This window comes from Gopherus flavomarginatus, chromosome 9 (genome assembly GCF_025201925.1).
Source record: "Gopherus flavomarginatus isolate rGopFla2 chromosome 9, rGopFla2.mat.asm, whole genome shotgun sequence".
Taxonomy (NCBI): Eukaryota; Metazoa; Chordata; order Testudines; family Testudinidae; genus Gopherus; species Gopherus flavomarginatus.
This window is the reverse complement of record NC_066625.1, coordinates 64,849,064-64,874,860: the sequence shown is the minus strand read 5'-3', so window position 1 is coordinate 64,874,860 and position 25,797 is coordinate 64,849,064. Positions and strand designations below refer to the sequence as shown.

General features: G+C 42.7%; 1 protein-coding gene across 4 annotated transcripts in view; it reads left to right on the top strand.

The window, feature by feature from the left end:
• Window positions 1–25,389, top strand: part of CHRNA7 (cholinergic receptor nicotinic alpha 7 subunit) — a 98,354-nt gene extending 72,965 nt beyond the window's left edge. For all 4 annotated transcript variants that reach the window (XM_050967979.1, XM_050967977.1, XM_050967978.1 and 1 more), the window contains 6 exons: window positions 12,617–12,696; window positions 14,163–14,330; window positions 14,911–15,105; window positions 16,651–16,737; window positions 18,656–18,765; window positions 21,116–25,389. In XM_050967979.1, the coding sequence (XP_050823936.1) occupies window positions 12,617–12,696; window positions 14,163–14,330; window positions 14,911–15,105; window positions 16,651–16,737; window positions 18,656–18,765; window positions 21,116–21,634 (1,159 nt within the window). In that variant the 3' untranslated portion in view covers window positions 21,635–25,389. The remainder of the gene's footprint in view (window positions 1–12,616; window positions 12,697–14,162; window positions 14,331–14,910; window positions 15,106–16,650; window positions 16,738–18,655; window positions 18,766–21,115) is intronic.
• The last annotated feature ends 408 nt before the right edge of the window (window positions 25,390–25,797 follow it).

The following is a 25,797-nucleotide window of genomic DNA, read 5'->3' as shown; positions in this document are numbered from 1 at the left end:
ACAAATTTAGACTATGGGTAGAATTTTGAAATGTGCCTTAGTCCCATTTCTAAAAAGCAGTAAGAAGTCTAAATCCCACTGATGATTTTCAGTCAGAATTCTGCACTCAAGTCTCCTTTGAAAATGGGATTAAGCGCCTAAGTCACTTTGATGCTTTAGAAAATTTTATTCTATGCAAAATTCCCAGAAATCGGGGGGAGAGGGGCAGGCTAAGATCCTCAGGAATAACTGTGTGGTGCATGGTTCAGCCTCTAGGGGGAGATGGGGGGGTTCGGGGGGGGGGGGAGGGGCAGAAAGGACTAGAATCTGGCCCAGTAAATTAATATTCCTTTATGTACCTCAATGTCCTCACTCATGTTACACAGCATTGTTTGTTTTTAACTCTAATTAGTTTGGGCCTCGACCCAGCATCCCTTACTGATGTCAGTGCACTTACTCGCATAAGTAAGTAGGGGGTGCAGAACTGGGCCTTTTTTCTTTTAAAGTGAATGAGTTACATCTTCTGCTTTCATTTCTCTGAAAACACATTCTCTAACCCAGAGTTTTCCAAAGCATGGTACGTGTACCCCTGGTGGTATGTGGAAGGGTTTCAAGGGGTTCACCCAGGCCAGCAGCACGCTGAGTGGGGCCGGTGGCCGGGACCCTGGGTGGCAAGGGGCTGGCAGTGAGCTGAGCTGCTCTGCCCGCTGCTGGCCCAGGGTCCCCGCCGCCGGCCCCACTCAGCCCACTGCCAGCCGGGGGTCCCGTTCACCCAGGCCAGTAATGGGCTGAGCCAGGCCAGCGGCCAGGCCCCAGACCAGGGGTTCTGTCCAACGGCTCAGCCTGCTGCCAGCTGGGGGTCCCGTTCACACAGGCCGGCAGCTGGGACCCGGCTGGCAACAGCATGCCAGTAAAAATCGGCTCGTGTGCTGACGCAAAGCACGTGTGTGCGTTACTGCAGCTCCGACAATACACTTGCCTTTGCGGCATGTGCAGAAGTCATACTGACAGATAAAAGATAAAAGTGAATAACTACTCATAGTAATCTAAAGATTGTAGCAAGTACATATTTGGTGTGTATTAATATACAAAATTTCTCCTTTTGTTTTTGTTAAACCCATTTAAAATGGATCGCTGGCTAAAAACAGGAAGTTTGAAATGTACAAAAGAAAATTATGAAGGAAATACAAATGTTAGTGATAATTATGCTGAAAAATGCAGTGATATGACTACATCAGACAATTGTGATAAACTTACAGATGGTTCACATGGTTCAAAATTAGTGAACCATGTGAACCATCTGTAAGTTTATTGAATGTATCAGCTGCAAAGAAAATTTAAAAAGCCCGCAAATATGTTGAAGAATATCTTAAACTGGAATTTTCGTGGACTGGCGATGAGGTGGAGCCTGTTCCACTATGTGTGATTTGTTACAAGACTTTCACAAATGAAAAGTATGAAACCATTCAACCTAAAACGCCATTTCGATAGCAAACAAAGAATACGAGAGAAAACCTGTAGAATTCTTCAAAAATAGGCGCAAAGGTCTCCAAAAGTCCCAGAAAACAATTCATAATGTGACAGGAGGTGAAAATATGAAAGCTTTGGAAGCTTCATAGAGTGTGGCGTACTTAATTGCAAAGTCCAGAGCTGCTGAAGTGATTGGCGAGACATTAGTAAAACCTGCAGCCAAAGTAATGTGATGATTGGAGACCAGGCTAGCAAAGCTATAGATCGTGTCTCCTTCTCAAATAACACTGATCATTGTAGAAGTGGCCAAAAACGTAAAGCAGCAATTATTGTCAAGAGTACAAAAGAGTCGCTACTATGCACTGCAAGCGGATGAATCCACTGATGTTGTGAATTTAGCTAATCTTTTGTTGTTTGTCAGATACGAGCTGAATAATGAAGTCCACAATGATATTTTGTTCTGCCAACCTATGCTAACACATACAACTGGAGAAGCTATTTTTAAAGTTATTTTTGACTTTAGCAAAAACAGTGACTTGGATTGGGGTCGTTGTGTTGGAATAAGCACGGATGGTGCGAGTCATGATTGGTTCAAAGAAAGGAGTTGTTGCACCTATTCAAGCTGTTGCGCCAGAAGCAAAATTGATTCGTTGCATTCACAGGGAAGCACTCACCACCCATAACATGCTGACAGATCTAAAGCAAGTACTAGATGAAGCTGTGAAAATAATTTTGTGAAAGGCCGCCCTCTGAACCCCCAGCTGTTTTCTCAGCTTTGTGATGAGATGGGTAGTGATTACACACAAGTCCTATTTCACACTGAAGTGCATTGGCTTTCATGTGGAAAAGTTCTGAATTGCCTGTTTGAGCTGCGAGAAGAACTGCAAGTTTTTTTAGATGAAACCTTTGTTAGGTAATAAAGCAAGTCCTCACTCACCTCTCCAGCACCCGAGTTCGTGCGGAGTTGGTATGGGGCACACAATTCTGTCAGAGACCAGACACCAATGCGTTGATCAACGGGCTCACACTATCCTTAGCTCTAAAAAGCTTTAGATTAAGTGTGGCCCCTTTATTAGGGGTGAGCATCAATATTTATACACAGAAGTAAACAAAGTGATTAACAAAAGATAATGGTCATGCATAATTAATCAAGATTTTACAGGAAAAGCAAGTTAACAAGTAAATGCATAGAGATAAAGGCTAATGGCTACTAGGGAAAGGGGGTGTCATGAGTAGTTTGCAGGTCAGTGCTTTGTTCAAAAGGGTTCAGGAAGGATTATGCAGAGACAGTCAGTCTGGGTGTGTTTTGGCTCCCCAAAGTTCACCAAAAGTTTAGACCCAACATTCCTCCATTTGTAGCTTTGAGATAACTATTAATCAAAAAGCTACACCCTATTTTAAGATCTCAAGGGCCGCTTGGCAATTTTAGCCTGGGCCAATTTGAAGAGAGTAAGGCTTTTAGCTGAAGTGGGAAAAGAATAAACTGACTTACATGAGTTTATGAGGGAGGGGACACACTGAATACAGCAACACAGTATTATAAGGACTACTATGGCCCCAACAACACCCACCAAGAGTTTTTTTTTTTTTTTAACCCACCCAAATCCGGGCAGCCAATTTCATAAGGCTCCCCACCAATTATAAGGTGGCTGGCCAGAGGAGTAGTTTTTAGCCATTTCCCTTAGGTGTTTGGTACGTTGAAAAGTGTTAGAGTAGGTGTCATTTACAAAAACACAGCATTCTTCATAAGCAGAAAATAAACTAAAAAAGCACAAAAAAAACCATACAGTTGTCAGAATAAAGGGTCCTCTCATTTTTTTCGAGTCAATTTAAGTCTAATGTCTGAGAGAGGTAAGCTGGTCCACTGGTCGAAGGCAGTGTCCTCAGTGGTGACAAGAGCTGCTGGTCCGTCACTGTGGTCCACTACGGCTGGCTTGACGTGGGAGTGGTGGATCCAAGATTTGCGTCCTTCCAGGAACACTGCAGTCTGGGTTGTTAAAAGAACCTGGTGGGGTCCAGTAAACCTTGGCTGGAGGGTGTCGTCACGAACGAACTTTTTGGCCCAGACGAAGTCCCCTGGTTGGAACGGGTGGATCTGTTCCTCCAGCGGCACGGTCTGGGAAAACTGCGAGGCTTTCCAAAGGGTACGGAGGCGAGCCTGTAGGGAGAGAAACTGACACGCGGTTAAATGATCCCCTCCCAATAGTGAAACATCAGCACGTGGTAGCGCCCCGCCTTTGAAAGGGGGGGTGTTCATAGAGCAGTTCAAAGGGGGATAATCCCAATGCGCGGGTTGGGCGAGTACGAAGGTGAAACAGGACCAAGGGAAGTACCTGAGGCCACTTTAATCCTGTTTCCTGACAGTATTTAGCCAATGTAAACATAAGTTCCCTATTCATACGCTCAACTTTCCCGCTAGACTGGGGGTGGTAGGGTGTATGAAAGGAGTGTGAAATGTTCTAAACGGCCAAGGACATGACCAGTAAAGTGAGGTCCGCGATCTGAGTCGAGCACAAGAGGGATGCCAAAACGGGGTACAATATCTCTAAGGAGAATTTTCGCCACTGTGGCAGCAGTACAATTAGCAGTAGGAAAAGCTTCGACCCAGGAAGTCAGAGGGCAAACCAAAACAAGGAGGTGCTTTTTCCCAAAAGCCTTTGGCATATCTGCAAAGTCAATTTGAAGATGTTGAAATGGAGCAGCAGGCGGAGGTCTTCCACCCTTAATTTTGTTAAGAGGTGGAGCAGGTTCATTACGCTGACATGTGCTGCATGCTTTCACTATTGATAGGCAATAGGGTTGAATGCCTGGAGTATACCAAAAGCGAGCGATGGTGTTCACGAGGGCGTGCGTGCCGTAGTGACCCCCTTTATCATGGTGCCAGCGAACTGCCACGGGGTATGTGGAGCGAGGGAGGCAGGCTCGGCCATCTGGCATAAGCCAGGTCCCTTTGACCAGAGTGGCCCCGAGGCTCTCCCACGATTGTAGTTCAGCAGCGGGTACTGGTACGGGGTGCGGTGGAGTAAAGGAGGAGGCTGCAATAGCCAATGTGGGCATGGCTAAAGGTAAGGTGGCAGCCTTCTTAGCGGAGGCGTCAGCCAGGGCATTTCCACGGGTAACGGGGCTACTATCTTTAGTATGGGCCCGGCAGTGAACTACAGCCAGGACAGAGGGTTTTTGGAGGGCGTCCAAAAGCTTGTGGATGAGGGGGAGGTGCTGAATGGGTTTACCGGCAGCTGTCTGGAAACCTCGAAACTTCCAGAGGTGGATATGACAATGCACAACTCCAAAAGCATATTTGCTATCAGTAAAAATGGTAACGGTCTTACCAGCGGCCAACTGGCAAGCTCGGGCCAGGGCATAGAGTTCAGCGGCTTGGGCTCCCCAGTTGCCTGGCAGTGAGGCGGCCTCTTGAATGTCCCATTCAGAGGTGACAGCATAACCAGTGAAACGCTTGCCATCAACATAGAAGGAGCTTCCGTCCGAGAAGAGGATGCAATCGGGGTTGTCCAGTGGCACGTCAAACAGGTTGTCTCTTATCTGTAAGATGCTGTAAACTACTTCCACACAGTCGTGCTGATCCTGGAGGACTGGCAGGTCAGGAAGCAAGGTAGCTGGATTAAGGGGTCCACACCTTTCAAAAATTAGGTTAGTGTCTTCTAAGAGTTCGGCCTCTAGCTGTTGCTGACGATGGGCCGAAAAGACTTGGGTTGTGCCCCTACGCAGAAGGGCTGACAAGGCATGAGAGGTCCAAACCGTGGTAAAATGACCCAGGGTTAGGCTCTTTGCCTTTGTGATCAGCAGGGCAGCTGCTGCCAGAGTCCGGGTGCAGGATGGGGTTCCCTGAGCGACAGGGTCGATTTGCTGAGAGTAAAAAGCAAGCGGGAAATGGTGGGGCCCGCTCAGCTGGGTAAGGACACCACTAGCAATTCCGCCCCTCTCGTGGACATAAAGGTGAAAGGATTTGCTGTAATTGGGGGGACGGAGAGACATGGAGGAGGCCACACTGTCCTTGAGTAACTGAAAGGCTTGAATAGTGTCCGGGGACCACTACAAAGGGTCAGGAGCAAGGTTAGCAGTGAGTCGGTGGAGCGGTTTGCTTAACTCCCAGCAGGACGGCAACCAGGGGCGACAGAAGCCAATTAATCCTAAGAAACCTCGAAGTTGTTTCTTGGTGTTCGGTAGAGGGCAGTTTTGATAGTCTTTATGCGGGCTGGGTCCATCTGTCTTCCCTCTGGGGTTAACAGGAAGCCCAGATATCGGACCTTTTGTGAGACCCACTGAATCTTTTTAGGGTCTACCTTGTGGCCTCTGGTGTGTAGGTATAATAAAAGTGCCTTACCATCGATGCGGAGGGCAGCTTCTTCGCGATTACCTAATAGGATGTCATCTACGTATAGGACCAATGTGGATCCCTGCGGACTGGTGAAACCTTCCAAGTCGTGGCGGAGGCACTGGCTGAAAATCGTGGGGCTGTCTCTGTAGCCTTGAGGAAGTCGTTGCCAGACATAACTTTGTCCCTCCCAGGTGAAACCAAAGAGATACTGAGAGTCTGGGTGCACAGGAATGCTGAAAAAAGCTGATTTTAAGTCAATAACAGTGAACCACTCAGCATCCCAGGGGATTTGGCTGATGATAGTAGCTGGGTCAGGAACTACTGCATGAAGAGGGACCACATACTGATTAACAACTCGTAGATCCTGTACAAAGCGCCAACGAACAGGGTCTCCGTCCTTTTTAGGAGGCTTTTTGACAGGCAGTATAGGGGTGTTACAGGGAGTGCGCTGAGGGCGGACTAGCTTTTGTGCAATGAATCCCTCGATAATGGGGCGGATGCCCTCCCGGGCTTCCAGCGACAGGGGGTATTGAGGGACTGACGGGGGGGTTAAGGAAGGCTTCACCTGAATCCTTACGGGCTCTGCCGAAAGGAGCAGGCCAACATCAGTGTCAGAAATTCCCCAGAGGGTTGGAGGCAAGTCAGTGAGGTCAGGGGAGAGAGAGGGGGGTGTTTCCCAATTACCCTGAGTAGGGGCCGAATCTCCTAACACTGTCATCAATAATCCTACCCCTTCAGGAGTGCAGGTTAAAGTAGCCTCAAGCTTACAGAGTAAATCCCGGCCCATCAAAGGGATCGGACAAGCTGGGGAAAAAAGAAAACGGTGAGGAAAACATTTATCAGCATAAATAACATTCAAAGGCAAAGTGAGTCCCAGAGACTGTGGGTTGCCCTCCACCCCAGTCGCAGTTTTAACCTCAGAGGATAGCCAGGGAGAGGGGGCATGATTTAAAAGAGAGAAAGTAGCCCCAGTATCAATGAGGAAAGAGACAGGCAGTCCCTGGACTGAAAGGGTTAAACGAGGCTCTTTGCTGGGAGGGGAGAAAGTGAGAAAGGAGCCGGCTAAAGACATTAAGGAAATAAGACCATCACATTGTTTGTCTTCGCCCCCGGGGTACCGTCATTGAGGAGGCTGAGTTTGCTGCGGCTGCTGCTGTTTCCCGTAGTTGATCCAGGCCTGGGGAATGGGCTGAGCTGGTGGTGCAGCTGTAAAGGCATCTCTCTAACTATACTTTTATTACTCGCAAGAGATTTGACGGGGACATCCTCTGGGCTATCCTCAGGGGGGGGCATGCACCCTGCTGTATCTGTTTGGACATTAGTCTAGTAACTACTCCTCCCGAGGTTTGCCCCTCCATTTCCTCCTCATCCTTCTGCAGAAATTCCAATTTGGGATTCTGCAGATTCCCCTCTGCTACATGGAGAGAGTCCCCCTGCGGAGGAATAGGGGCAGGTGCAGAGGGGACCAGCTGACGAGTCAAAACACGCCGTGGTCTACACCCTTCATCGAAATAACCTGGAGGGGGTTCACTCTCGGGAGAGTACCTGACTGCCATAATTTTTAAAGATTTCCACAGCTCTGCTGCTGTGTCCCAACAAAACCAGTAACATAACTGTCCCGGATGGTCTTTTTCGATCAGGCTCTTTACTCCTCTTAAGGCAGCCTGTTCGAAAGAGCCATACGAAGGCCACCTCATCTCCGGGTCGGCCAATACCGCGGTATACCCAGTCCAATTCCTTACACATAGTGTGTACAACTTCTTCCTAGACATTCCTGTCTGTACTGGGAGTTTCCCTTCGTTCCATAACTTATTTACAATCCCCAACGGACTCTCAAGAGGCACGCTAGTCCCTTGACCCATGGTGTCTGACAGGAGCCCTCCAACTGGCGTTTACCCTGCTGTCCAATACACGACCCCTCAGTATTGAATTGGCTGGGAGAAATCTCCTGTGGCGCCTTGCCAATTCATATATGAGTGGTCTGACCACTGGACAGAGGTACCGCACCAGAAGGAATCCCGGACGAGCCCCCAAATTGTTAGGTAATAAAGCAAGTCCTCACTCACCTCTCCAGCACCCGAGTTCGTGCGGAGTTGGTATGGGGCACACAATTCTGTCAGAGACCAGACACCAATGCGTTGATCAACGGGCTCACACTATCCTTAGCTCTAAAAAGCTTTAGATTAAGTGTGGCCCCTTTATTAGGGGTGAGCATCAATATTTATACACAGAAGTAAACAAAGTGATTAACAAAAGATAATGGTCATGCATAATTAATCAAGATTTTACAGGAAAAGCAAGTTAACAAGTAAATGCATAGAGATAAAGGCTAATGGCTACTAGGGAAAGGGGGTGTCATGAGTAGTTTGCAGGTCAGTGCTTTGTTCAAAAGGGTTCAGGAAGGATTATGCAGAGACAGTCAGTCTGGGTGTGTTTTGGCTCCCCAAAGTTCACCAAAAGTTTAGACCCAACACCTTTAACCTGCGAAACCGTATACACGACTGGAAATGGCTGTGCAAACTAGCATATATTGCAGATATATTTGCTCATTTAAACAATCTCAATCTATCCTTGCAAGGGAAACTCATATCCATATTCCAGAAAAAGTGAACGCCATGGTTGCAAAATTGAAACTGTGGCATAAATGTCTTAGTTGTCATGAACTGGATTCCTTTCCATCTATTCATGACTTAGTAATAAACTCAACTAACGAACTTGATAGTGATGTGTTGCAAACCATGAAGCAGTGTTGGGAAAGCTTGCAGAAAGATCTTCGTAAGTATTTCCCTGAACCAGACGGCACCTTTGAATGGATAAGGAACCCTTTTATCATCAATGTTCAAACATTGCCAAATAGCCTCTCTGCTGCAGAAGAACAGCTCTTGGAGTTGGCTTCAGATAGCTTCCTGAAAACAAAATTTGAGCAAAATACACTGACATCATTTTGGTTGGGGGTTAGCTCTGAATATCCAGCTCTATCGGACAAAGCTGTCAAGTATCTTCTGCCTTTTCCCACCTCGTATTTGTGCGAGATTGGATTCTCTGCACTGGTTGGCATCAAAACAAAAAAATGAAATCGTCTTATTGATATGGAGCCCCATCTTCGTCTTAAGATCACAAACAGTGAGCCAGATATCCCCGCGATAGTGTCTGGTCAAAAGCAGTTCCATCCCTTGCACTCAATAGTTTGGTTTATACTGAAAATTTTTCAGTACCGAAATAGTAAGTATTAAAACTAGTGCTTTCTTCACTAGCCTATTTTAATTTCAGAATGATACGAATTCACCATATATTCACTGTTGATTCGCTTCTATTATTTTAATTATTATTATTACTATTTCTATATGTAACTATTATTTCTATTAAAAGTTTTGTTTCAACTGTATGTAATATAATTTTGTATTTATTTCTAATAAACATTTAATCCAGAATGAAACAAATTAGGAGGGTGTTATAATTTCTTCACCAAAGAAGGGGTACGCCAGTAAGACAAATGTCTCAAAAGGGGTACGCAAGTGTTGTAAGTTTGGGAAACACTGCTCTAATCAATATCCATGCACATCACAGTTGCAAAATTTAGCTCTGTTCCTGTCTTCAGACTTCATGTTAATTTGTTTCAAAGACACTGACAACTACATTGGTTAATATGTAAACTTTCTGTTCGTAACTTAAAACAATGTAACCACAGTTGGTCAAATTACTCTTGCAGATCTGGCTCTTTTTTCTCTTTTGCAAATTATTCAGAATTAGTTTTTTAAAATATATTAATTACTGGGAAGCATACAGTGGTTTGAGAATATCTAATCAAACACTTCTTGGCTTGTTCCATGACTGCACTGAGTTACAGTATTCAAAAATATATCAACGCAATTACCAATCCTCACTAGAATATCTGACCTAAATTGCAGTACTATCTACAAAATCAATGCTTCGATCTATGGTATATACAAAATAATTTTTTTTGCCTTTTAGCAGACAGATTGGTTAAAAACAATGCATGCAATAAAAATAGTTTCTTAGTATTGATTGGTGGGTCTGTGCTAGAAGGGCACACAGCTTCCTCTCACCCTCAGTTTCAATTATGGAGAATTTGCTGTGTTGGAGTCCTTTAGACTCAAATCCTTTCCTAATACTCCCTATCCACCTTAGTCCTCCTTAACACCCCTCAATCCACAGCCCTCCCTAATTCTGCATCTGAACTCACTGACAATGCCTCTTATCCTTCCGGCTCATGAATACTGTACCTTCACCCAAGCTCAGTTCCAAAGCCTACTTTGCTGATTCTGTTTTTGAAGTTGAGAAGAATCTAAACTGCTAATAGGCAGGGAGAGCAGAGCCTTATCAAGTTCAAACCATCCTGTAGATAACGTAGGTTTCTTGATCAGCTAAAGCAAAGACTGTGCCATGGAGACAGATGACTGAGGGCGCTATCACCTATTTTCAGTGTCTCGAGAGGGGCCGGCAGCATTTCCTTGTGGCCCAGGCTAATTTCACCTGTTTTCTGGGATTTTCTCAGGTGCAGGTCCACAGATAGGAAACCCTGTACCTAAGCTGTTTACACCAAGCTTCTGGTTTGTAATTGATAGTGGCAAAAATTCTTACCCAAATGGGGTGAATTTGGTTTAAATGAGCAGTGAATGTTACTTAGGCTTAGGGTTACTTACCAGCATAGTACTATGGTACTGCACATATATAGAACAAAAGAATCCCTAGTGGGACACTGGTAATAGGAAAGTCTCACCTCAAACCCTTGTAAGATGTTCCATTCAGGTGGTACTTTTACAGACCTTGTCACTGGAGCATCCCAAACATTTGGAAATATCATGAGCTGAGAGCTTCCTCAGAATCTGGATTGTACAGTAGGTTCCTCACTTCATGATTTTTAAAATGTACCAGTTACACACACATACATAATTTACAAACAAAAAGACATGGCACAAACCAAATACCCATCAGTCCACTTACCTCAAATTCATTTAATAGCCTGAAAAAAGGAGGCGGCCTGGAACCAGCCCGAACAGTCAACAATACATAGCTATTTCCTGTTATGACTAGCATAAAAATCTTTGTTGATAACATAAATAGAATTAAGGCAGTTAATCCATTAAACTTTTGTCTCAGGAACAGAGAGTGGGTTTTTTTAGTTTTGGTTCATTTTAATATATGTTACGTATAGCAGCTTCTAGCTTGTGTATTTCCTAAGAAAATCATTAGTGACAGAGTCGAAGGCCGAAAGGGAACACTGTGACCATGTAGAGCGACCTTATGTATAAAACAAGCTGTAGAACTTCCTCATACTAGGGCAAACGTATTTGAGATATCACTTGGCAATAATTTTTTTTTGTACATACACAAATATGCAATTAGGCAACACTTTAAAACAAATGAAAGAAACTAATTCATTCCTAATCTTAATAACAGTTGCATCTATACTGATAATCTAAGGCAGTGGGCTCCCACCTTTTTATGCACAAGATCACTTTTTGAATTTAAGTGCAACCCACTCTCACTTTCACTGGGCTGGGGCAGGGGGTTGGGGTGTGGGCTCTGGGATGGGGGTGAGGGGGTCAGAGTGGGAGGGAGTTTGAGTGCAGGAGGGGGCTCCAGGCTGGGCCACAGTGTTGGGGTGCAGGCTCTGGGAGGGAGCTCAGGGCTGGAGGTTGGGGTGCGGCCTCCTGCTGGGAGGCACTTTCCTCGTGTGGCTCCTGGTCAGCAGCGCAGCAGGGCTAAGGCAGACTTCCTGTCTGCCCCAGCCCAATGCCGCTCCCAGCAGTGGCCATCATGCCCCTGCAGCCCATGGTGCCACATGCTGTCCCTCTCTGCAGGCATTGTCCCCTGCAGCTCCCATTGGCCGCAGTTACCCATTCCTGACCAATGGGAGCTGTGGGGGGTGGTGCTTGCAGGCAGGAGCAGCATGCAGAGGGAGACCCCTGCTTCCCCACTTCCTTGGGGCCTCAGGGGTGTGCTGGCTGTTTCTGGGAGCGGCGCATGGCCAGGGCAGGCAGGGAGCCCGCCTTAGCCCCACTGCGCCACCAGGCTTTTAGTGGCAAGAGATCGCAATCGACTGGCAGAAGCTCCAGGATTGACCAGTCGATCACGATCAACCGGTTGATGACCTCTGATCTAAGGCATTACAAACAGCACTAATATTAATATTAGTTCACAGCACTACTAGATTAAAAGCTGAAACAATAATAAGGACTGATTTTAGTTTACCAGCCTCCTGATTTGTCAATTCTGAGTTAATTACTTAGAGTTTGATCTGGTGTCCACAGAGGTGAATGGAAGACGCCTGTTGATGTCAGTGGGGATTGCCCAGGCTTTCAGCTATATTAAATAGTCTTTTCACTGAGCAAAAGTAATCTGTGGCTGTATTGGGGGCAGGCAAGGAGGAAAAATTGTTCATAAATTCTTTCAATGTTCATTAACTCCTCTTAATGCTAATGAAAGTTATATGCTGCTGGCAACAAGAGGAGACCAGCTCTCCTTTTAAACTTTCTTTAGGATTTTTGGGAAGGGCTTATTTTGCAAATTGAAACCAATCACGCAATGCCATTGTAGTTAATCTAATCATAGATTATAGACCAGTTAATCAGAGAGTGAGTGAATGAGACCATTAACTGCTGATTTACAGCTGTGTTTATCAGGAGTAACTCCAATGAAGTCAGGTACAGGACATTGGGATAAAGTTGGAGTTAGAGGAGAAAACAATCAAGAGGTTTTTGGTTTTGCGGGGTGGGGAAATTCACATTTTGTAAGAATACTGCAATTCTTTAAGCCCTTATTGATTCCATCAGCGTGTAATTCAGCTCTTCTTGCCTCCCGTTCTAGTGCTGACGAGCGATTTGATGCGACATTTCATGTCAATGTTTTAGTCAATTCTTCAGGACACTGCCAATACCTGCCCCCAGGTAAGAAATAGATTGTTTTCATGTAATAGCTCTTGCCTACTCATATGTGAAGTCATCTCATAGTTTGGGTATAAATGCTTTCATATAAATCCAGATAGTACTGTTTGCTAGATTTAAAACTATATAAACTACATATATGTACCTATAATTATGCATGCATCATTTAAGAACACATTCTTGCATGGATACCACCATACAAAAATAAATTATCAATTGCAATGATGTAAAGCTTCTGTCATATACCAGTTTAGCCCCATTTCCTATTATCAGTTTATGGTTTCAGAAGTCTGGAATTATGAATAGAAATAAAAATGATATGACCTTTTAACATACAAAGAATATTTTTTCCTAAAGCTGAGGGAATAATTAAACATGAATAATTTATTCCATGAATTTGGCCCCTCTGTTCATGAATTCTTCCTTATAGTAAGTAGTTTATTAATTTCTTGGATGGATTTGCTATTTGAAATGATGCACCAAACACTTTCTCGGAACAGCTTTTGGTCTGTAGTTTATTCCTGAGAATACTTGTATTTCATATTTGAAATTTTGAAATATAGTTATCTGTGTTTGATTGGACACCTGGTGGTGTTTCTGTTCCCTAGAGTATTATTCTTAGAATCAAGTTTCTTTTGTCTAGCTTAGGGTCATATAGAGTGACCATCCCTGTAGTATCCAAGTGCTTCCCAGGTAAATTAAATCTACTGCGGTCCTTGGTATGGTCCATGAAGTCTCCTACCCTTCTGCTCATAGGAAGCTCCAACTGGTGTTTATGGACTTGATCTTGCAAGGTGCTGAGTGATGGGTCCTTGATCTGTCATGCTCAACTTTGCCCACCATTTATACAATAAACCCCACAAACAACAAATAGCGGTTAGCCTTCTTGAAAGGAATGAGCCAATGTTATGTATATCTTAAAAGACAGTAAATCATCTTACAGGGCCTCTCATTATATTTAGTAACAGAAATCCCAGCCCAGGCACATCATGAAAAGAATAGTAACACTAGGAAAAGGTATCAGAGAAGTGGCCTATGCAATTCAATGAAAGGAGGATATATAGTCAATATATAGATTCTGCAAATCTATTACTATAGTAAGTTTGAATGCTCTTCCTTTTCACTTCTTGAGGTGTACCGTACGTGTATTAAGTGTGCTTTTATGGTATGTCTACACTGCAAAGAAAAACCTGCTGCTGGTCCAAGGCAGCTGATTCAGGCTTACATAGCTCAGACTATGGGGCTGTTTCACTGATGAGTACGCTTCTGGGCTTGGGCTGCAGCCCTGCGAGCCCAAGTCGGTTGACATAGGCCAACTGTGGGTTTTTCTTTGCTGTGTAGACATACCCTCAGAGTAAGTACTGGACAGCTGCAGTGTGTAACAGAGATCAGTTACAAAAACAGATGAAACAGTATATGAAGCAAGAATTTCTATTGATTTTTTTGGTTCTTTTTAACCTCTACTGTAGGCATATTCAAGAGCTCGTGCTACATAGATGTGCGCTGGTTTCCGTTTGATGTTCAGAAGTGTAATCTGAAGTTTGGATCTTGGACCTATGGTGGATGGTCCTTGGACTTACAAATGCAAGAAGCAGATATATCTGGCTACATTTCAAATGGAGAGTGGGATCTAATAGGTAAGCTCCTTGGACCTGATTTTCATTTACACTCTGTACTTTGGGAATGTAAAGGGGCTTTATAGCGGATGGAAAGGTAGATCAGTATAAAAGGATTTTTGTGTAAATGATGATCAGGCCCCCGGTCTTTTTTTTCAGATAGTAAAAATGTACACAGCTCAGGTAGCAAGTACCAGTATAAATGCATGCTGATCCATTAGTCCATTTACCTGACAGATCCTTGGCAGACATACGAACCAGCATTCTTTGTAGATATCAGAAAACAGAAGCTATATGATAGGATCACCAAGCAGTGGATTGGGATACGCTATGAAGGTCTGAGACAGTGGCATTGGAAATGTGGTAGAAAAAATGATAACAGGTGAAGAACATATGGAGAAGGTGGAGGCATTGAGAGAACTCTGATCATTGCAAGGTCATTGAAAACCTTTTTGACTCAGAGAGGAGAATTGGAATTAAAGAGGAACATTTTACCTGCTGTGGGACTTCAGAGATGATACTCTAAATGTAACTTCTACATTAACATAGGTTATATGCAGATTAGCTTCTGCTTTTCTCCCTGTTTTTTTTTTCTATGCAGGAGTTCCTGGAAAGAGGAGTGAAAGTTTTTATGAATGTTGTAAAGAACCTTACCCAGATGTGACATTCACAGTGACTATGAGACGTAGGACTCTGTATTATGGACTCAATCTTCTCATTCCTTGCGTGCTGATATCGGCACTTGCCCTATTAGTTTTTCTGCTTCCGGCTGACTCAGGAGAGAAGATCTCACTAGGTAAACACATTACAAAGTATTTTAAAAGTTGGCTCTATAAAAGGCTTCTGATTTCAGTGTAGCTAGACAGCCTCAGCATGCTCAGGGGAAAAGTTTGTCTGTCTTGCTGCATTTCTATCTAATAAATGTATGTAGGTGTTTTTAAAGCATATCTTACGGTGTGTCTTAGCAAAGATATGAAAGAAAAGGTCATACTACTAGTTAGGGTGGAGCTAGGAGTTACATAAACAACAAAAACACACCAGTAGCATTACAATGTTTAGCTATATAATTCTGTATTACAAATAGGGCTCCTGTTTGACACTTACATGCTGGAGGGGAAAAATAATTTCACTGAATAAAGGTTCTGTTGTAAAGAACATGTATATGGGCATTTTAGTCTGGCGTTATTTTCAGTTTATATTCCTCACCAGTAAGTGATACATTAAGGATCCTTTGCATCCTTTTGAAAAAGTTGGGCTCCTTCCATTTAAATATTTTAGTGGTAAGGCTATCTTCTTTTTGTAAATCTATGGCTAAATGTTGGATTGTGTGGAGTGGATAAACTGGAATCTTCGTAATACATGATAGTTAAGGTATGACGTAACAAATGTATTCATTTCTATTTAATGAAAAGTGTTGTTCAAAAGACAGAATATAAACTGGGCATCTCTGCAAAAGTGCCGTTTTAATGTTTAGTGTATGTTTCTCTTGGATTTCAGAACAGCTTCCTTAGCCCTTGACTTCTGACTATCCTCTGTATTTTTAGGATGTGCTATCCTGTCCTGCAGTCCCTTTCCAACTGACAGTGGTTCCCTCTGTGCAAATCTAGTCCTGAGATCCCATCAGGACAACAGCTGAGTCATATTCAGAGGGGCAGATCAGTGAGCAACAAAAATCAAAATCCACAAATCAGTATCAGAACTGCTTAGAGCAAGCAACTCTCAGAGATCAACAGCTAATTTCAGAGAGAACATCCGTCTCTCTCCCAGGGCAATTTCTGTTTTCTGGGATTAACTACTGTACCTTTTAGCTTCATGTCTTCCAAACTTATTGATCAGCACATCACATACTGTATCAAGTTCTTGAAAGCGCAAAACAAAAGACTCCCTCATGAACTTTTCAAAAGGGGTGATGGAACATAAAACAAGAAGTACTTTAATTTGTCATATTTTATCAGATCCCTTGGACAGTGATGCAAAGTGAACAGTGCTGTATTAGTATAGCAAGGTTTAACAAGGCCAAAAATAAATTATTAGATCCAGCTCCTACACGTGTACAAGTGCACAAAAATTGGGACCTAATCATGAAGGGTTTTGTATTAGATTTATTAAAAGCACAGATTTAGAAAAAATTAAACTAGTTTGGCAAGATTTCTACCCTCTAAAATGGGAATTTTTAAAGTAGTCTCAAAAGAGAACAGGATTGAGTAAAATCAGTAAATCAGTGTAAAGGTAGAATTGTGAGAATAAATTTCACACAGCATTTCTTCAAATCTGTTCTTTAGTGGATAGCAATTACTTGATAGCTGCTGTCCTAATTCTGTACTTCATATTTATCTTTCAGGTATAACAGTTTTATTGTCTCTTACTGTCTTTATGCTACTTGTGGCAGAAATTATGCCAGCAACATCAGATTCTGTGCCGTTAATAGGTAACCTTAACTTATTCTCTCTCTCTCTCTCTTTTTTTTAATCAGACAAGCTGGAATTAAATCACTTCAAGGCCAAAACCAAGGCACATTTAGAAAGTGTATGATTTGTGCGCTTACAGCAGTTGAATCAGAGATGTGTAGGTCTGATCCTGCATAGTACAGAGCAATGATTTCAGTGGGAATTGAGGCTGCTCAGCACCTCCTTCTCGGGCAGGGGTGGGCAAACTACGGCCCGTGGATCTGGCCCCTCAGGGCCATGGATTCAGCCCGCAGTGCCGCCGGCACCACATCCCTGCGGCCCCAGGCGGGGCGGGGGAGGGGGCAGAGGCCTCCATGCGTTGCCCTTGCCTCCAGGCACTGCTTCCCCTGCAGCTCCCATTGGCCGAAAACAGGAAACCGTGGCCAATGGAAGCTTTGGGGGAGGTACCTGGAGGCACGGCAAGGGCAGTGCATGCAGAGGTCTCTGCACGGCCCCCACCCTGGGGCTGCAGCAATTCCGGGAGTGGCACGGGGCCGGAGACAGGGCAGGCATGCAGGGAGCCCCACCCCCCAACACCCTGCCCTGAGCCCCCTGCTGCACCCAGCATCTCTCCTGCACCCCAACCCCCTGCCCTGAGCCCCCTCATACACCTCGCACCCCTGCTCGGCCCCAATCCCTTCCCCTGAACCCCTTCCTGCACAATACACCCTCTCCCACACCCCAACCGCCTGCCCCAGCCCTGCATACAATTTCCCCACCCAGATGTGGCCCTTGGCCCAAAAAGTTTGCCCACCCCTTTTCTGGGGGAATGTATATTGGGAGGAAGATAGGGAGCACACTATGGGGACAATGGGAATGGTTGTGGAACATGTGCTGGGATACACTGTGGGAGGACAACGGCACAGTGGGGGTCACATAGGGACATTTGGGTGAGAAAACACTCATGTGGGCGTAGGAGACATTGCAGAGTGGGCAGAGTGCCCACGGGCTCGCTGAAGTGTTTGGTCTCCCACCCACTCAAGCCTCATAGTAGTTCCCTCTCTTACTACCTTGGCATCCAGTGAAGTTTGTCATAAGCAGGGTCCTCTTGTGGGGGGTTGTCTCTGGTCTGCTGGAAGATCTGGAGCATAATAAAGAAAACAAATGGGATGTCGCTGGGGATAATGTCAAAGAATTTCCTTTGGAGTATGCAGTTGTTGCATCTTGGAACACAGTAAGTGAGGACTCTATAAAACAGCAGATTGAAATATACTCTGGAAGGGGGAGGGAATTTTCCATTACAATTCTTCCACATGGCAATTGATATACAAGCAGGAAACCCCAACCACTCTCTGATATTAACCAACTAACTAATAATGATAACAATAACGAAAGGGGAGATTTTCAAAGGCACTAAAACAAGTCAGGTGCTTATGTTATATTAAAAACTGTGTTAAAATTACACATTATCACTTTAAGTATGTGTGGTGTTTCCTGATCCTGTTTGCAGGGTAAGGGGCTCTGTAAGGAAGAGTCTGATATGTGTCTTATGCTGTCAGTGGGCTAAGTTCTGCCTCTCTTAGGGAGCAGACTGTTTTGTCCCTCTCTGGTTTTGGTTCTTGGGTGTTAGGTTCTGGATGCTAAGAAATAAAGCAATGTTATGTTACAACTTTGCAGGAAGAATATTTAATTATATGCTGTGAACATAACAGTTGTCAACTCCCATTGAAAAATCAGTAAGCGACGGGAGCCTGACTACTCTTTCTGCTTTTGAAAAAATCTCTCCCAAATGCATTAAAAAGTAGCTTGTGTAGAATCAGATTTGTTTTCCATTTTAATTGTGTTCCTTCAGATTAGTACCTATTTGTGCAGGTGTGTGCATTCACACAATAATAGGTGTATGAAGCACTGTATATCACTATAATTTTACATATCTTGATTATGTGTTTATTTTTGCAGCTCAGTATTTTGCCAGCACCATGATTATTGTTGGCCTTTCTGTTGTTGTCACTGTTATTGTTCTGCAATATCACCATCATGACCCAGATGGGGGGAAAATGCCAAAGTGGGTAAGGTCTGATTCCAGTTCATTTACATCTACTTATTCACTATATACATTTTCAGATTAGAGATGTGTCCTAGTGGCAGGAAACCCATTACTTCTTGATGTCCTTCCCCCATGAAGCTTCATAGCTGAGCAAAAATGTCCACATACGTTTCCTGTTGTGGGCCTCTCATTTTTCAGTAAGAGGGAAACGCTTGCAAGGACTAAGATAGTCATCTTGTTTCTATCTTAAGAATTTCCTGTGATACAACTAAAACACCTAGAACACGAAGTACTGTGTCCAATAAGAACACATTAATTTCATTACAGCAGCTGCTATAAATTTAAGTATTGTTTACTTATGAACAGCTGCAGCTGTGACCATCTTTTAGAGAGGTATGTTAAGGTGAAAAGTTAGTATCTCTGTCATATTCCACTCCCCCCAAAGTATAATGCCATCTTCATGAACTAGTACCATGAATTATTGTTTTTATGTAAAGCACTATTATAGCATGGCTGAGAACTAGAATCTTGCATAGTAACTGAATATTGATGAGATAATGCTAAGGGTATGTCTAAACCCTAGAGCCCGGGGTCTAGCTCGAGCCCGAATATCTACCACCCAATTTTACAAACCCCAGTTAGCTGACACGGGTCAGCTGTGGGTGTTTAATTGCTGTGTGGACATACCCTATGAGTCCTGCATAGGTTGGTATTGCAAAGGGTAAGGTGCATTCTCAATTCCCATATATTTTACCTTGCATCCTGCAGCATCAGGTCAATAGTGAAGGTGGAAAGTACTCTCCTTAGATTTTAGGCAGGAACAAGTGATCACTACTTCATACAGTCCCATACCCACAGTCCCATGCCCCAGTGCTTTACAGACATTAAATATTCCCTGCCCCAAAGAGATTACATTATAGACAGTTAGGTGGTGGCATTGGAAGATTGAAAGTGAACTGGTTAAGTATCAGTCAATGTAGAAACAAAACTGATTATATATAGACCAATGTAGCGTGAGTTAGAAAACCAAATCTTGATGACTGTATTTGCATAAATATTCCTACTGGAATCAGTTGGAATACTCATGTAAAATAAGCAAGACTTGGCACTGAAGACCTGATCAAAAGCCCATTTAAACTCAGTAGGAGTCAATAGGCTTTTGGATCAGGCCTTGGGTTAATAAAGGTGGTCTGTTGTTTTAGTTGATTTACATTAGTGGGGGTGGGAAATATGAAGACAAGGGCATGTGAAATCTGTCTTTAGCAAAAACATTTACCCTCAAAATGTCATCAGGAGTATATCTACTCTACATGGCATTCTAAAATCATAACAAATGGACTAAATCCAATATAAATTACATTGCAAGAGTTACATGTGGTTTGAAACAATGAAATGACATTATGACTAGGAAAGAGAAACACTGGAATTACTTTTTGAAATCCTGATTGAGCTGAATTTTGGAAGCCTGAATTGGAACTGAAGCATTCTTTGACTCATCTGTCCTTTTTGTAGGGCTGCTAGAGAACAGCAATGCAAAAAACAATAAAATGAAACCTAGTGATTTGATTTGCAACCGGAATGAAACTAATCTTTTTTACCAAGGACTTTTTTTTTCCATCTGTGCTTTGTGTATTTGCAAATCTGTTTTATACAGTTTGTAACCAGCTGTCATAAAAGGGTTGAGTGTGAGTATAGTAAAAACACTGTAAAATATAGCAATCCAATCCAATTAGTATGGCCTATTTTTAGCAACTGCCTCCAAAAAGCACTGAAGTATTAGACTGCAATTCTTTCACTCCTATTTCTGTTTGTAACACTTATTTTATTTATTACCTCAAGTATAAAGCAAAACTATTTCGAGTCTCGTTGAAAATAATTGTTTTCTAATAAAAGGAAACTCCATAGTTTCAATTTAAAAACAGCAAAGTTTGTCATGTCACTGCTCTGACATGAATGTGATAAAAAATCAACATTACTGAGATACCTGTCAGACCAGCCCACAGCAGTAATAATTTGACAGTTGTATATTGCCATTAGCAGCACTGCTGGGAGTGAGACAGTGGACTCAATGGCTGAGAGTGACTATAGAACAACGATGACATCACCACTAGGCTACCAGGCAAAATCAGCAGATAGAGACCAGGGAGCACAGGGACGCTGGAACAGTTTTTACAGTGGAAGTGCTGAGAGCCATTTAGCCAAATTGTAATAAACCCTGTATATAATGGAAACTACTTCAAGCCAAGGCATGTGGCAGCCCCCACCGCACCTATGGGGAGCAGAGAGCACCAGGGCTCTACAATACAAATAGGTATTGATGACGATCAGTCTTTCTGATTACAAAGATGTTTTACTTCTCAATCTTTTTCCAGACAAGAATCATCCTTCTGAACTGGTGTGCCTGGTTCCTGAGGATGAAGAGACCAGGGGAGGATAAAGTACGCCCCGCCTGTCAGCATAAGCCACGTCGATGTAGCTTGTCAAGTGTGGATATGAACACTGTGAGTGGACAACAAGCCAGTAATGGGAATATGCTCTATATTGGGTTCCGGGGGCTGGAAGGGGTCCATTGCACTCCGACCACTGATTCTGGGGTAATTTGTGGGAGGATGACCTGCTCGCCAACGGAAGAAGAGACTCTCCTGCACAGTGGACACCCCTCTGAAGGTGACCCAGATTTAGCTAAGATCTTGGAGGAGGTCCGATATATTGCAAACCGATTCAGAGACCAGGACGAGGAGGAAGCCATTTGCAATGAATGGAAGTTTGCAGCCTCCGTGGTAGACCGTCTCTGCTTGATGGCTTTTTCTGTCTTCACAATCATTTGTACGATCGGCATTTTAATGTCCGCACCAAACTTTGTAGAGGCTGTGTCTAAAGATTTTGCTTAATTCTGCAAAATGTCTGTGATCCTTCAAGGTATGCTTTGTAGCAAATAGATGAGTACATGGTCTTTTTTAAAAAAAACATGCCTTATCATGAATATACTCTTACTCAGTGACCCATTTAAAAACAGTAAAATGTCTGTAGGGCGCACTCCAGCCTGTGAGATGTTGAGGGACTTAACTCCTACTGAAGTGTGTAAATAGAGCATTCAGTTTGTAGGGTTGAGTCCACAGTTTGTGAGCTATTGCTAACGTATCTTATGGACCAATCTAAGGCCACTGGCATTAATGGAAAGATTCCCATTAACTGCAATGAGCTTTGGATCAGGCCCTTAGCCAATAAATGACACAAACGCTATAATGAGGGAACACTCTCACCAGCTTATGTTGTCAGAAGCAACTAGTTAAAAGTGGGGCCCAAGCTGACACCTGATTTTCAGAAGGCAGGTACTCAGCAATACTGAAAATCAGGCCCCTGAAAAGTGTGTCAAGTTGGGCTCCTAAAAACTGAGGCTGCCAAAATGGACACTACCAACTTTAATGGGAGCCGGCTCTGAAGCATAGATCCTAATTTTAACAGCACTAAAAGTGGGGGCTGAATTTTTAAAACACACTTCAAATGATTTGTCAAGGAATTTAATTTTGGGGCTTATACCCACTGCCTTCTCCAGCAAAGACTTTCTTTGAACTGCTAAGTTTTGTTGAACCCATTTTGCTATATTGATGTCTGTCTTTTTTTTTAAAGGAAAATGCAGGATTCAAGATCTCTACGTCTTCATTTGTTAATGAGAGACTTGGGTCTTTTTAGTGATTGCTTTCCAATGTGGGAAAAATAACTCTATACAAACTCAAAAATAAATGGCAAATCTAAAGCAAAATGAGTCATTTCAATGTTCAAAATTAATGTTTTGTCTGATGCATGCACAGTATTTTAGATGCAGCATCATCTTTCTGTTGACTTACCAATACATATTATGGAAAGAAAACTGCTTAGCTTTTTCACTCAGTGCATTGGTTAAAGCTGAAAACTTCTTGCTGTGCATAAGCTGTAAATATTCACCAGGAAATTTTAAATAGGAATTCCTTTTTAGAAAATCATTCTATGGGCAAAGTTTTAAGTGCACAAATAAGTAATTAGGTGCCTAACATTTAAAATTTGTACCTTTAAAATCCCCCCCGTGGAATGTTAAACTTTTCAAGTGAATGTGGTGCTCAAGGAAAGTGCTGAGCTGACAGTGCTAGAGACTGAAGTCCTATGTCTACAAAACAGGTGCTGAAAAGTATCCCTACTCTGTCCTGCCAATGTGCCTGAACTGTGATCTCAGAGGATGGGGCTCTCTTTATGCGGCAGAAGCTAGTTTAGTTCTGAGATTGCCAAGAAGGCTGCAAATTGATGCCAGTTGTGGCAGGTTTTTATTGAAGTGGATATTAGGCTGAGAATCCAAATAACTTCTCAGACAGCTGTAAGAGCAATGGGATAGGAGCCACTTTTGGTTATTACGGATTTTAGCTGGATTTGAATTACAGACATACAGTTGAAAGGCTTTGGCTGAGAGCTTCATCCCCACTTTGGTCACTTGCTGCCAAATAAAATCCCTGGAGTGTTGAAAGAGGCCCCTAAAAAGTCCTCTATATAGCTGGGGGAGTATTCTTCTGGCATAGGGGGCATGCTGGCAGTGGGAAGGGTGTTGAGCCACAATGCACAGCATTGTGGAGATTCCTGACAGTGCTGTTTCCCATAGGGCAGTCCAGAGAGGTTGCTGTAATTTAGACAGGCCTGTGTATGTTGCTCCCGGGGGTTTGCGCAGACCAGGATCAGGACGCGCAACGTGAGGCTTAAAGCTATGTTAGCTCCCCTCCCCTTGTGCTGTGCCTCGAAGTGCAGCACAGAATCCCACCTATAATATCTAGAGCTGAGCAAATAATTTATACTGATTAGTTAATTTAGTCTCTTTGGTTTTGATTTGCCCCTGAGGAAATCAGTTTCTCAGATGTATTTATTCAAAATTATTCACTGAATAATTCTTGGTTTGTAGATTGCTCATCAGCCGTTCACTATGAGTATCTGAGTTTGAGTGGAAACCCAGGTCACATGGTATAATTCCCCGATTCTAGGAGCTATGCTCTGCCAGTCTACTTTCTTCTGCAAATACTAGTCTTCAAGTTGAAAATGTCGTTGGAGGTATTTATTAAACAATCGCTTAAAATGTGCTGTGTCAGCAAAAATTCCCAGTAGCCAATTCACCTGTTATCATATTCACAGAAAATGAGTGCAAGTGCAGGATGAAGCAAATTCAATTGTTTAGTTGAGTGAATATCGATGGAATATATTCTTGAGATTTGCTCAACTACTTGTAGTTCTCAAAGATCTTTACCAGCACTCTGAGCTATCCATTCCCTCAAAAAAATTATTTCTAAAAATGGTGGCTTAGAAATCGTTGTTAATGTGACCATCTGGCTGGATATGGACATAATTTTTGGTACTATGTAACATGGTGGTAGAAATATTCTGTCAGACTACACTGCTCCTCCTCAAATGGAATTTAGTGTTAAACAAAATATTTCCTATTTACACTCTAAAGTTCATTGTTGAAGTAGCTGTGTAGCCAGATGGAAAGTGGATTACAATTTGACATTGAGCTCCTATGTTACCATGCTGTGTCTACACTTGGAAAAGTGGGACCTATAGTGCTCCTATGGGGCAGCTTTGCCAGAGGTAGCAACGGTGCAGGCCATAGGATATATCTAAATCTCAGGTGTTTTACCACTGATGTTTCACACTATTAAGAATAAGGTTTGACAACTTGGTGGTAAGTCACCAGCATCCTGTCTACACTACAGCCTCCATCATTGCCAACACAGAAATGCACCAATGATGAATTATGAGTCCTAATTTTCCTAGAGTGGAGACAGCCTTTTAGACAAATATTGCCATTTTATAGCAAGATGCCAGCTGCCAGCAATTACAACCGTGAATTTTTATTTTGTTATGTGAAGTTGTAAATTTTCTGACGGCTGGGCTGAGCAAAATAGGTAAAATTTTCTTTCCAAACTCTAGGTATTGTATGTATGTGTGCTAAAAGATAGTCTCATTTAATGCTGGGGGAAGTATGCTTAAAACCCTACGCATCAAGTTGGAAATTAAATACTATATACTCTATGTGTATATAATATATAGAAGATACATGTTGATAGTGATCTGTTGTGATCTTACACTGTGGTGAGTGAGTTCTCTCAAATGACTTGTCTGGCAGAAACATTAAAAAGCTCACTCTAGAGCGCTGATATCATGTACAATATTATTGGACAATGGTTCATTACTTTGTCTGTTTTTATATTGAATATGAAGCTTTTTAATATTTAAAAAATAAATTGTCATTATGCCAAAAATAAATTCCAACTATAAATTAAATAGTTTTAAAGAAAGTAAAATATTTAAACAATATTTAAAATAGTAAATTATTTTATATGGGATTTAACAATATTGTGTAAAAGTTTTTTTAAAGGATTCTTGAAATTTATGTTGCATATAGCTGTGGGGTTTAATCTCAGATCACTTGTGACTGCTCCACTTTTTACGTCGTACTGAAAAAAAGAAGTAAACCAAAGCCCTGAGTTAGTTTCTTTTGCTACATTATTTTTAATAAGAAACAATGTACAGCTCGCATTAGAAAGAGATGATGCATCCATTAAATATTGTTTGTTATAAAAGTAATGCGACACCTTTTTGGTTCAGTACAAATAAATATTTTAGATCAGAAGGTCTTTGATCTGTTTCTTCCTTGTATTTTGTTGATCAGTACATTTACCAACCCCAAATAACTGAAATAAAATTTGTCAGGATGATTGCAGAAGTTCAGTGGAAATTTCCTGATCTCTGTATAGTCACAGGCTGCTTAGCACACCACTTAAGCAATGCATGAACTTTGTGCTGGCCTTCTGTATGGGAGTAAATATCACCATGTGTTTCTTATAAGTCCCTCAAAGGAAGCTGAAGTGGCGCATATGCTTTGGGCTGGGGCACTCTGTAACGAGGGTGAAGTTAATCTTTTGTGTGTGCTACATCAAGGGTTAACAGGAGAAAAAGCTATCAACTGAATGCATAAACAGCCACATTCTTGCAGTTGTAAGGTTTCTGTGTGGGCTACACAGGAAGAATATTGTACTGA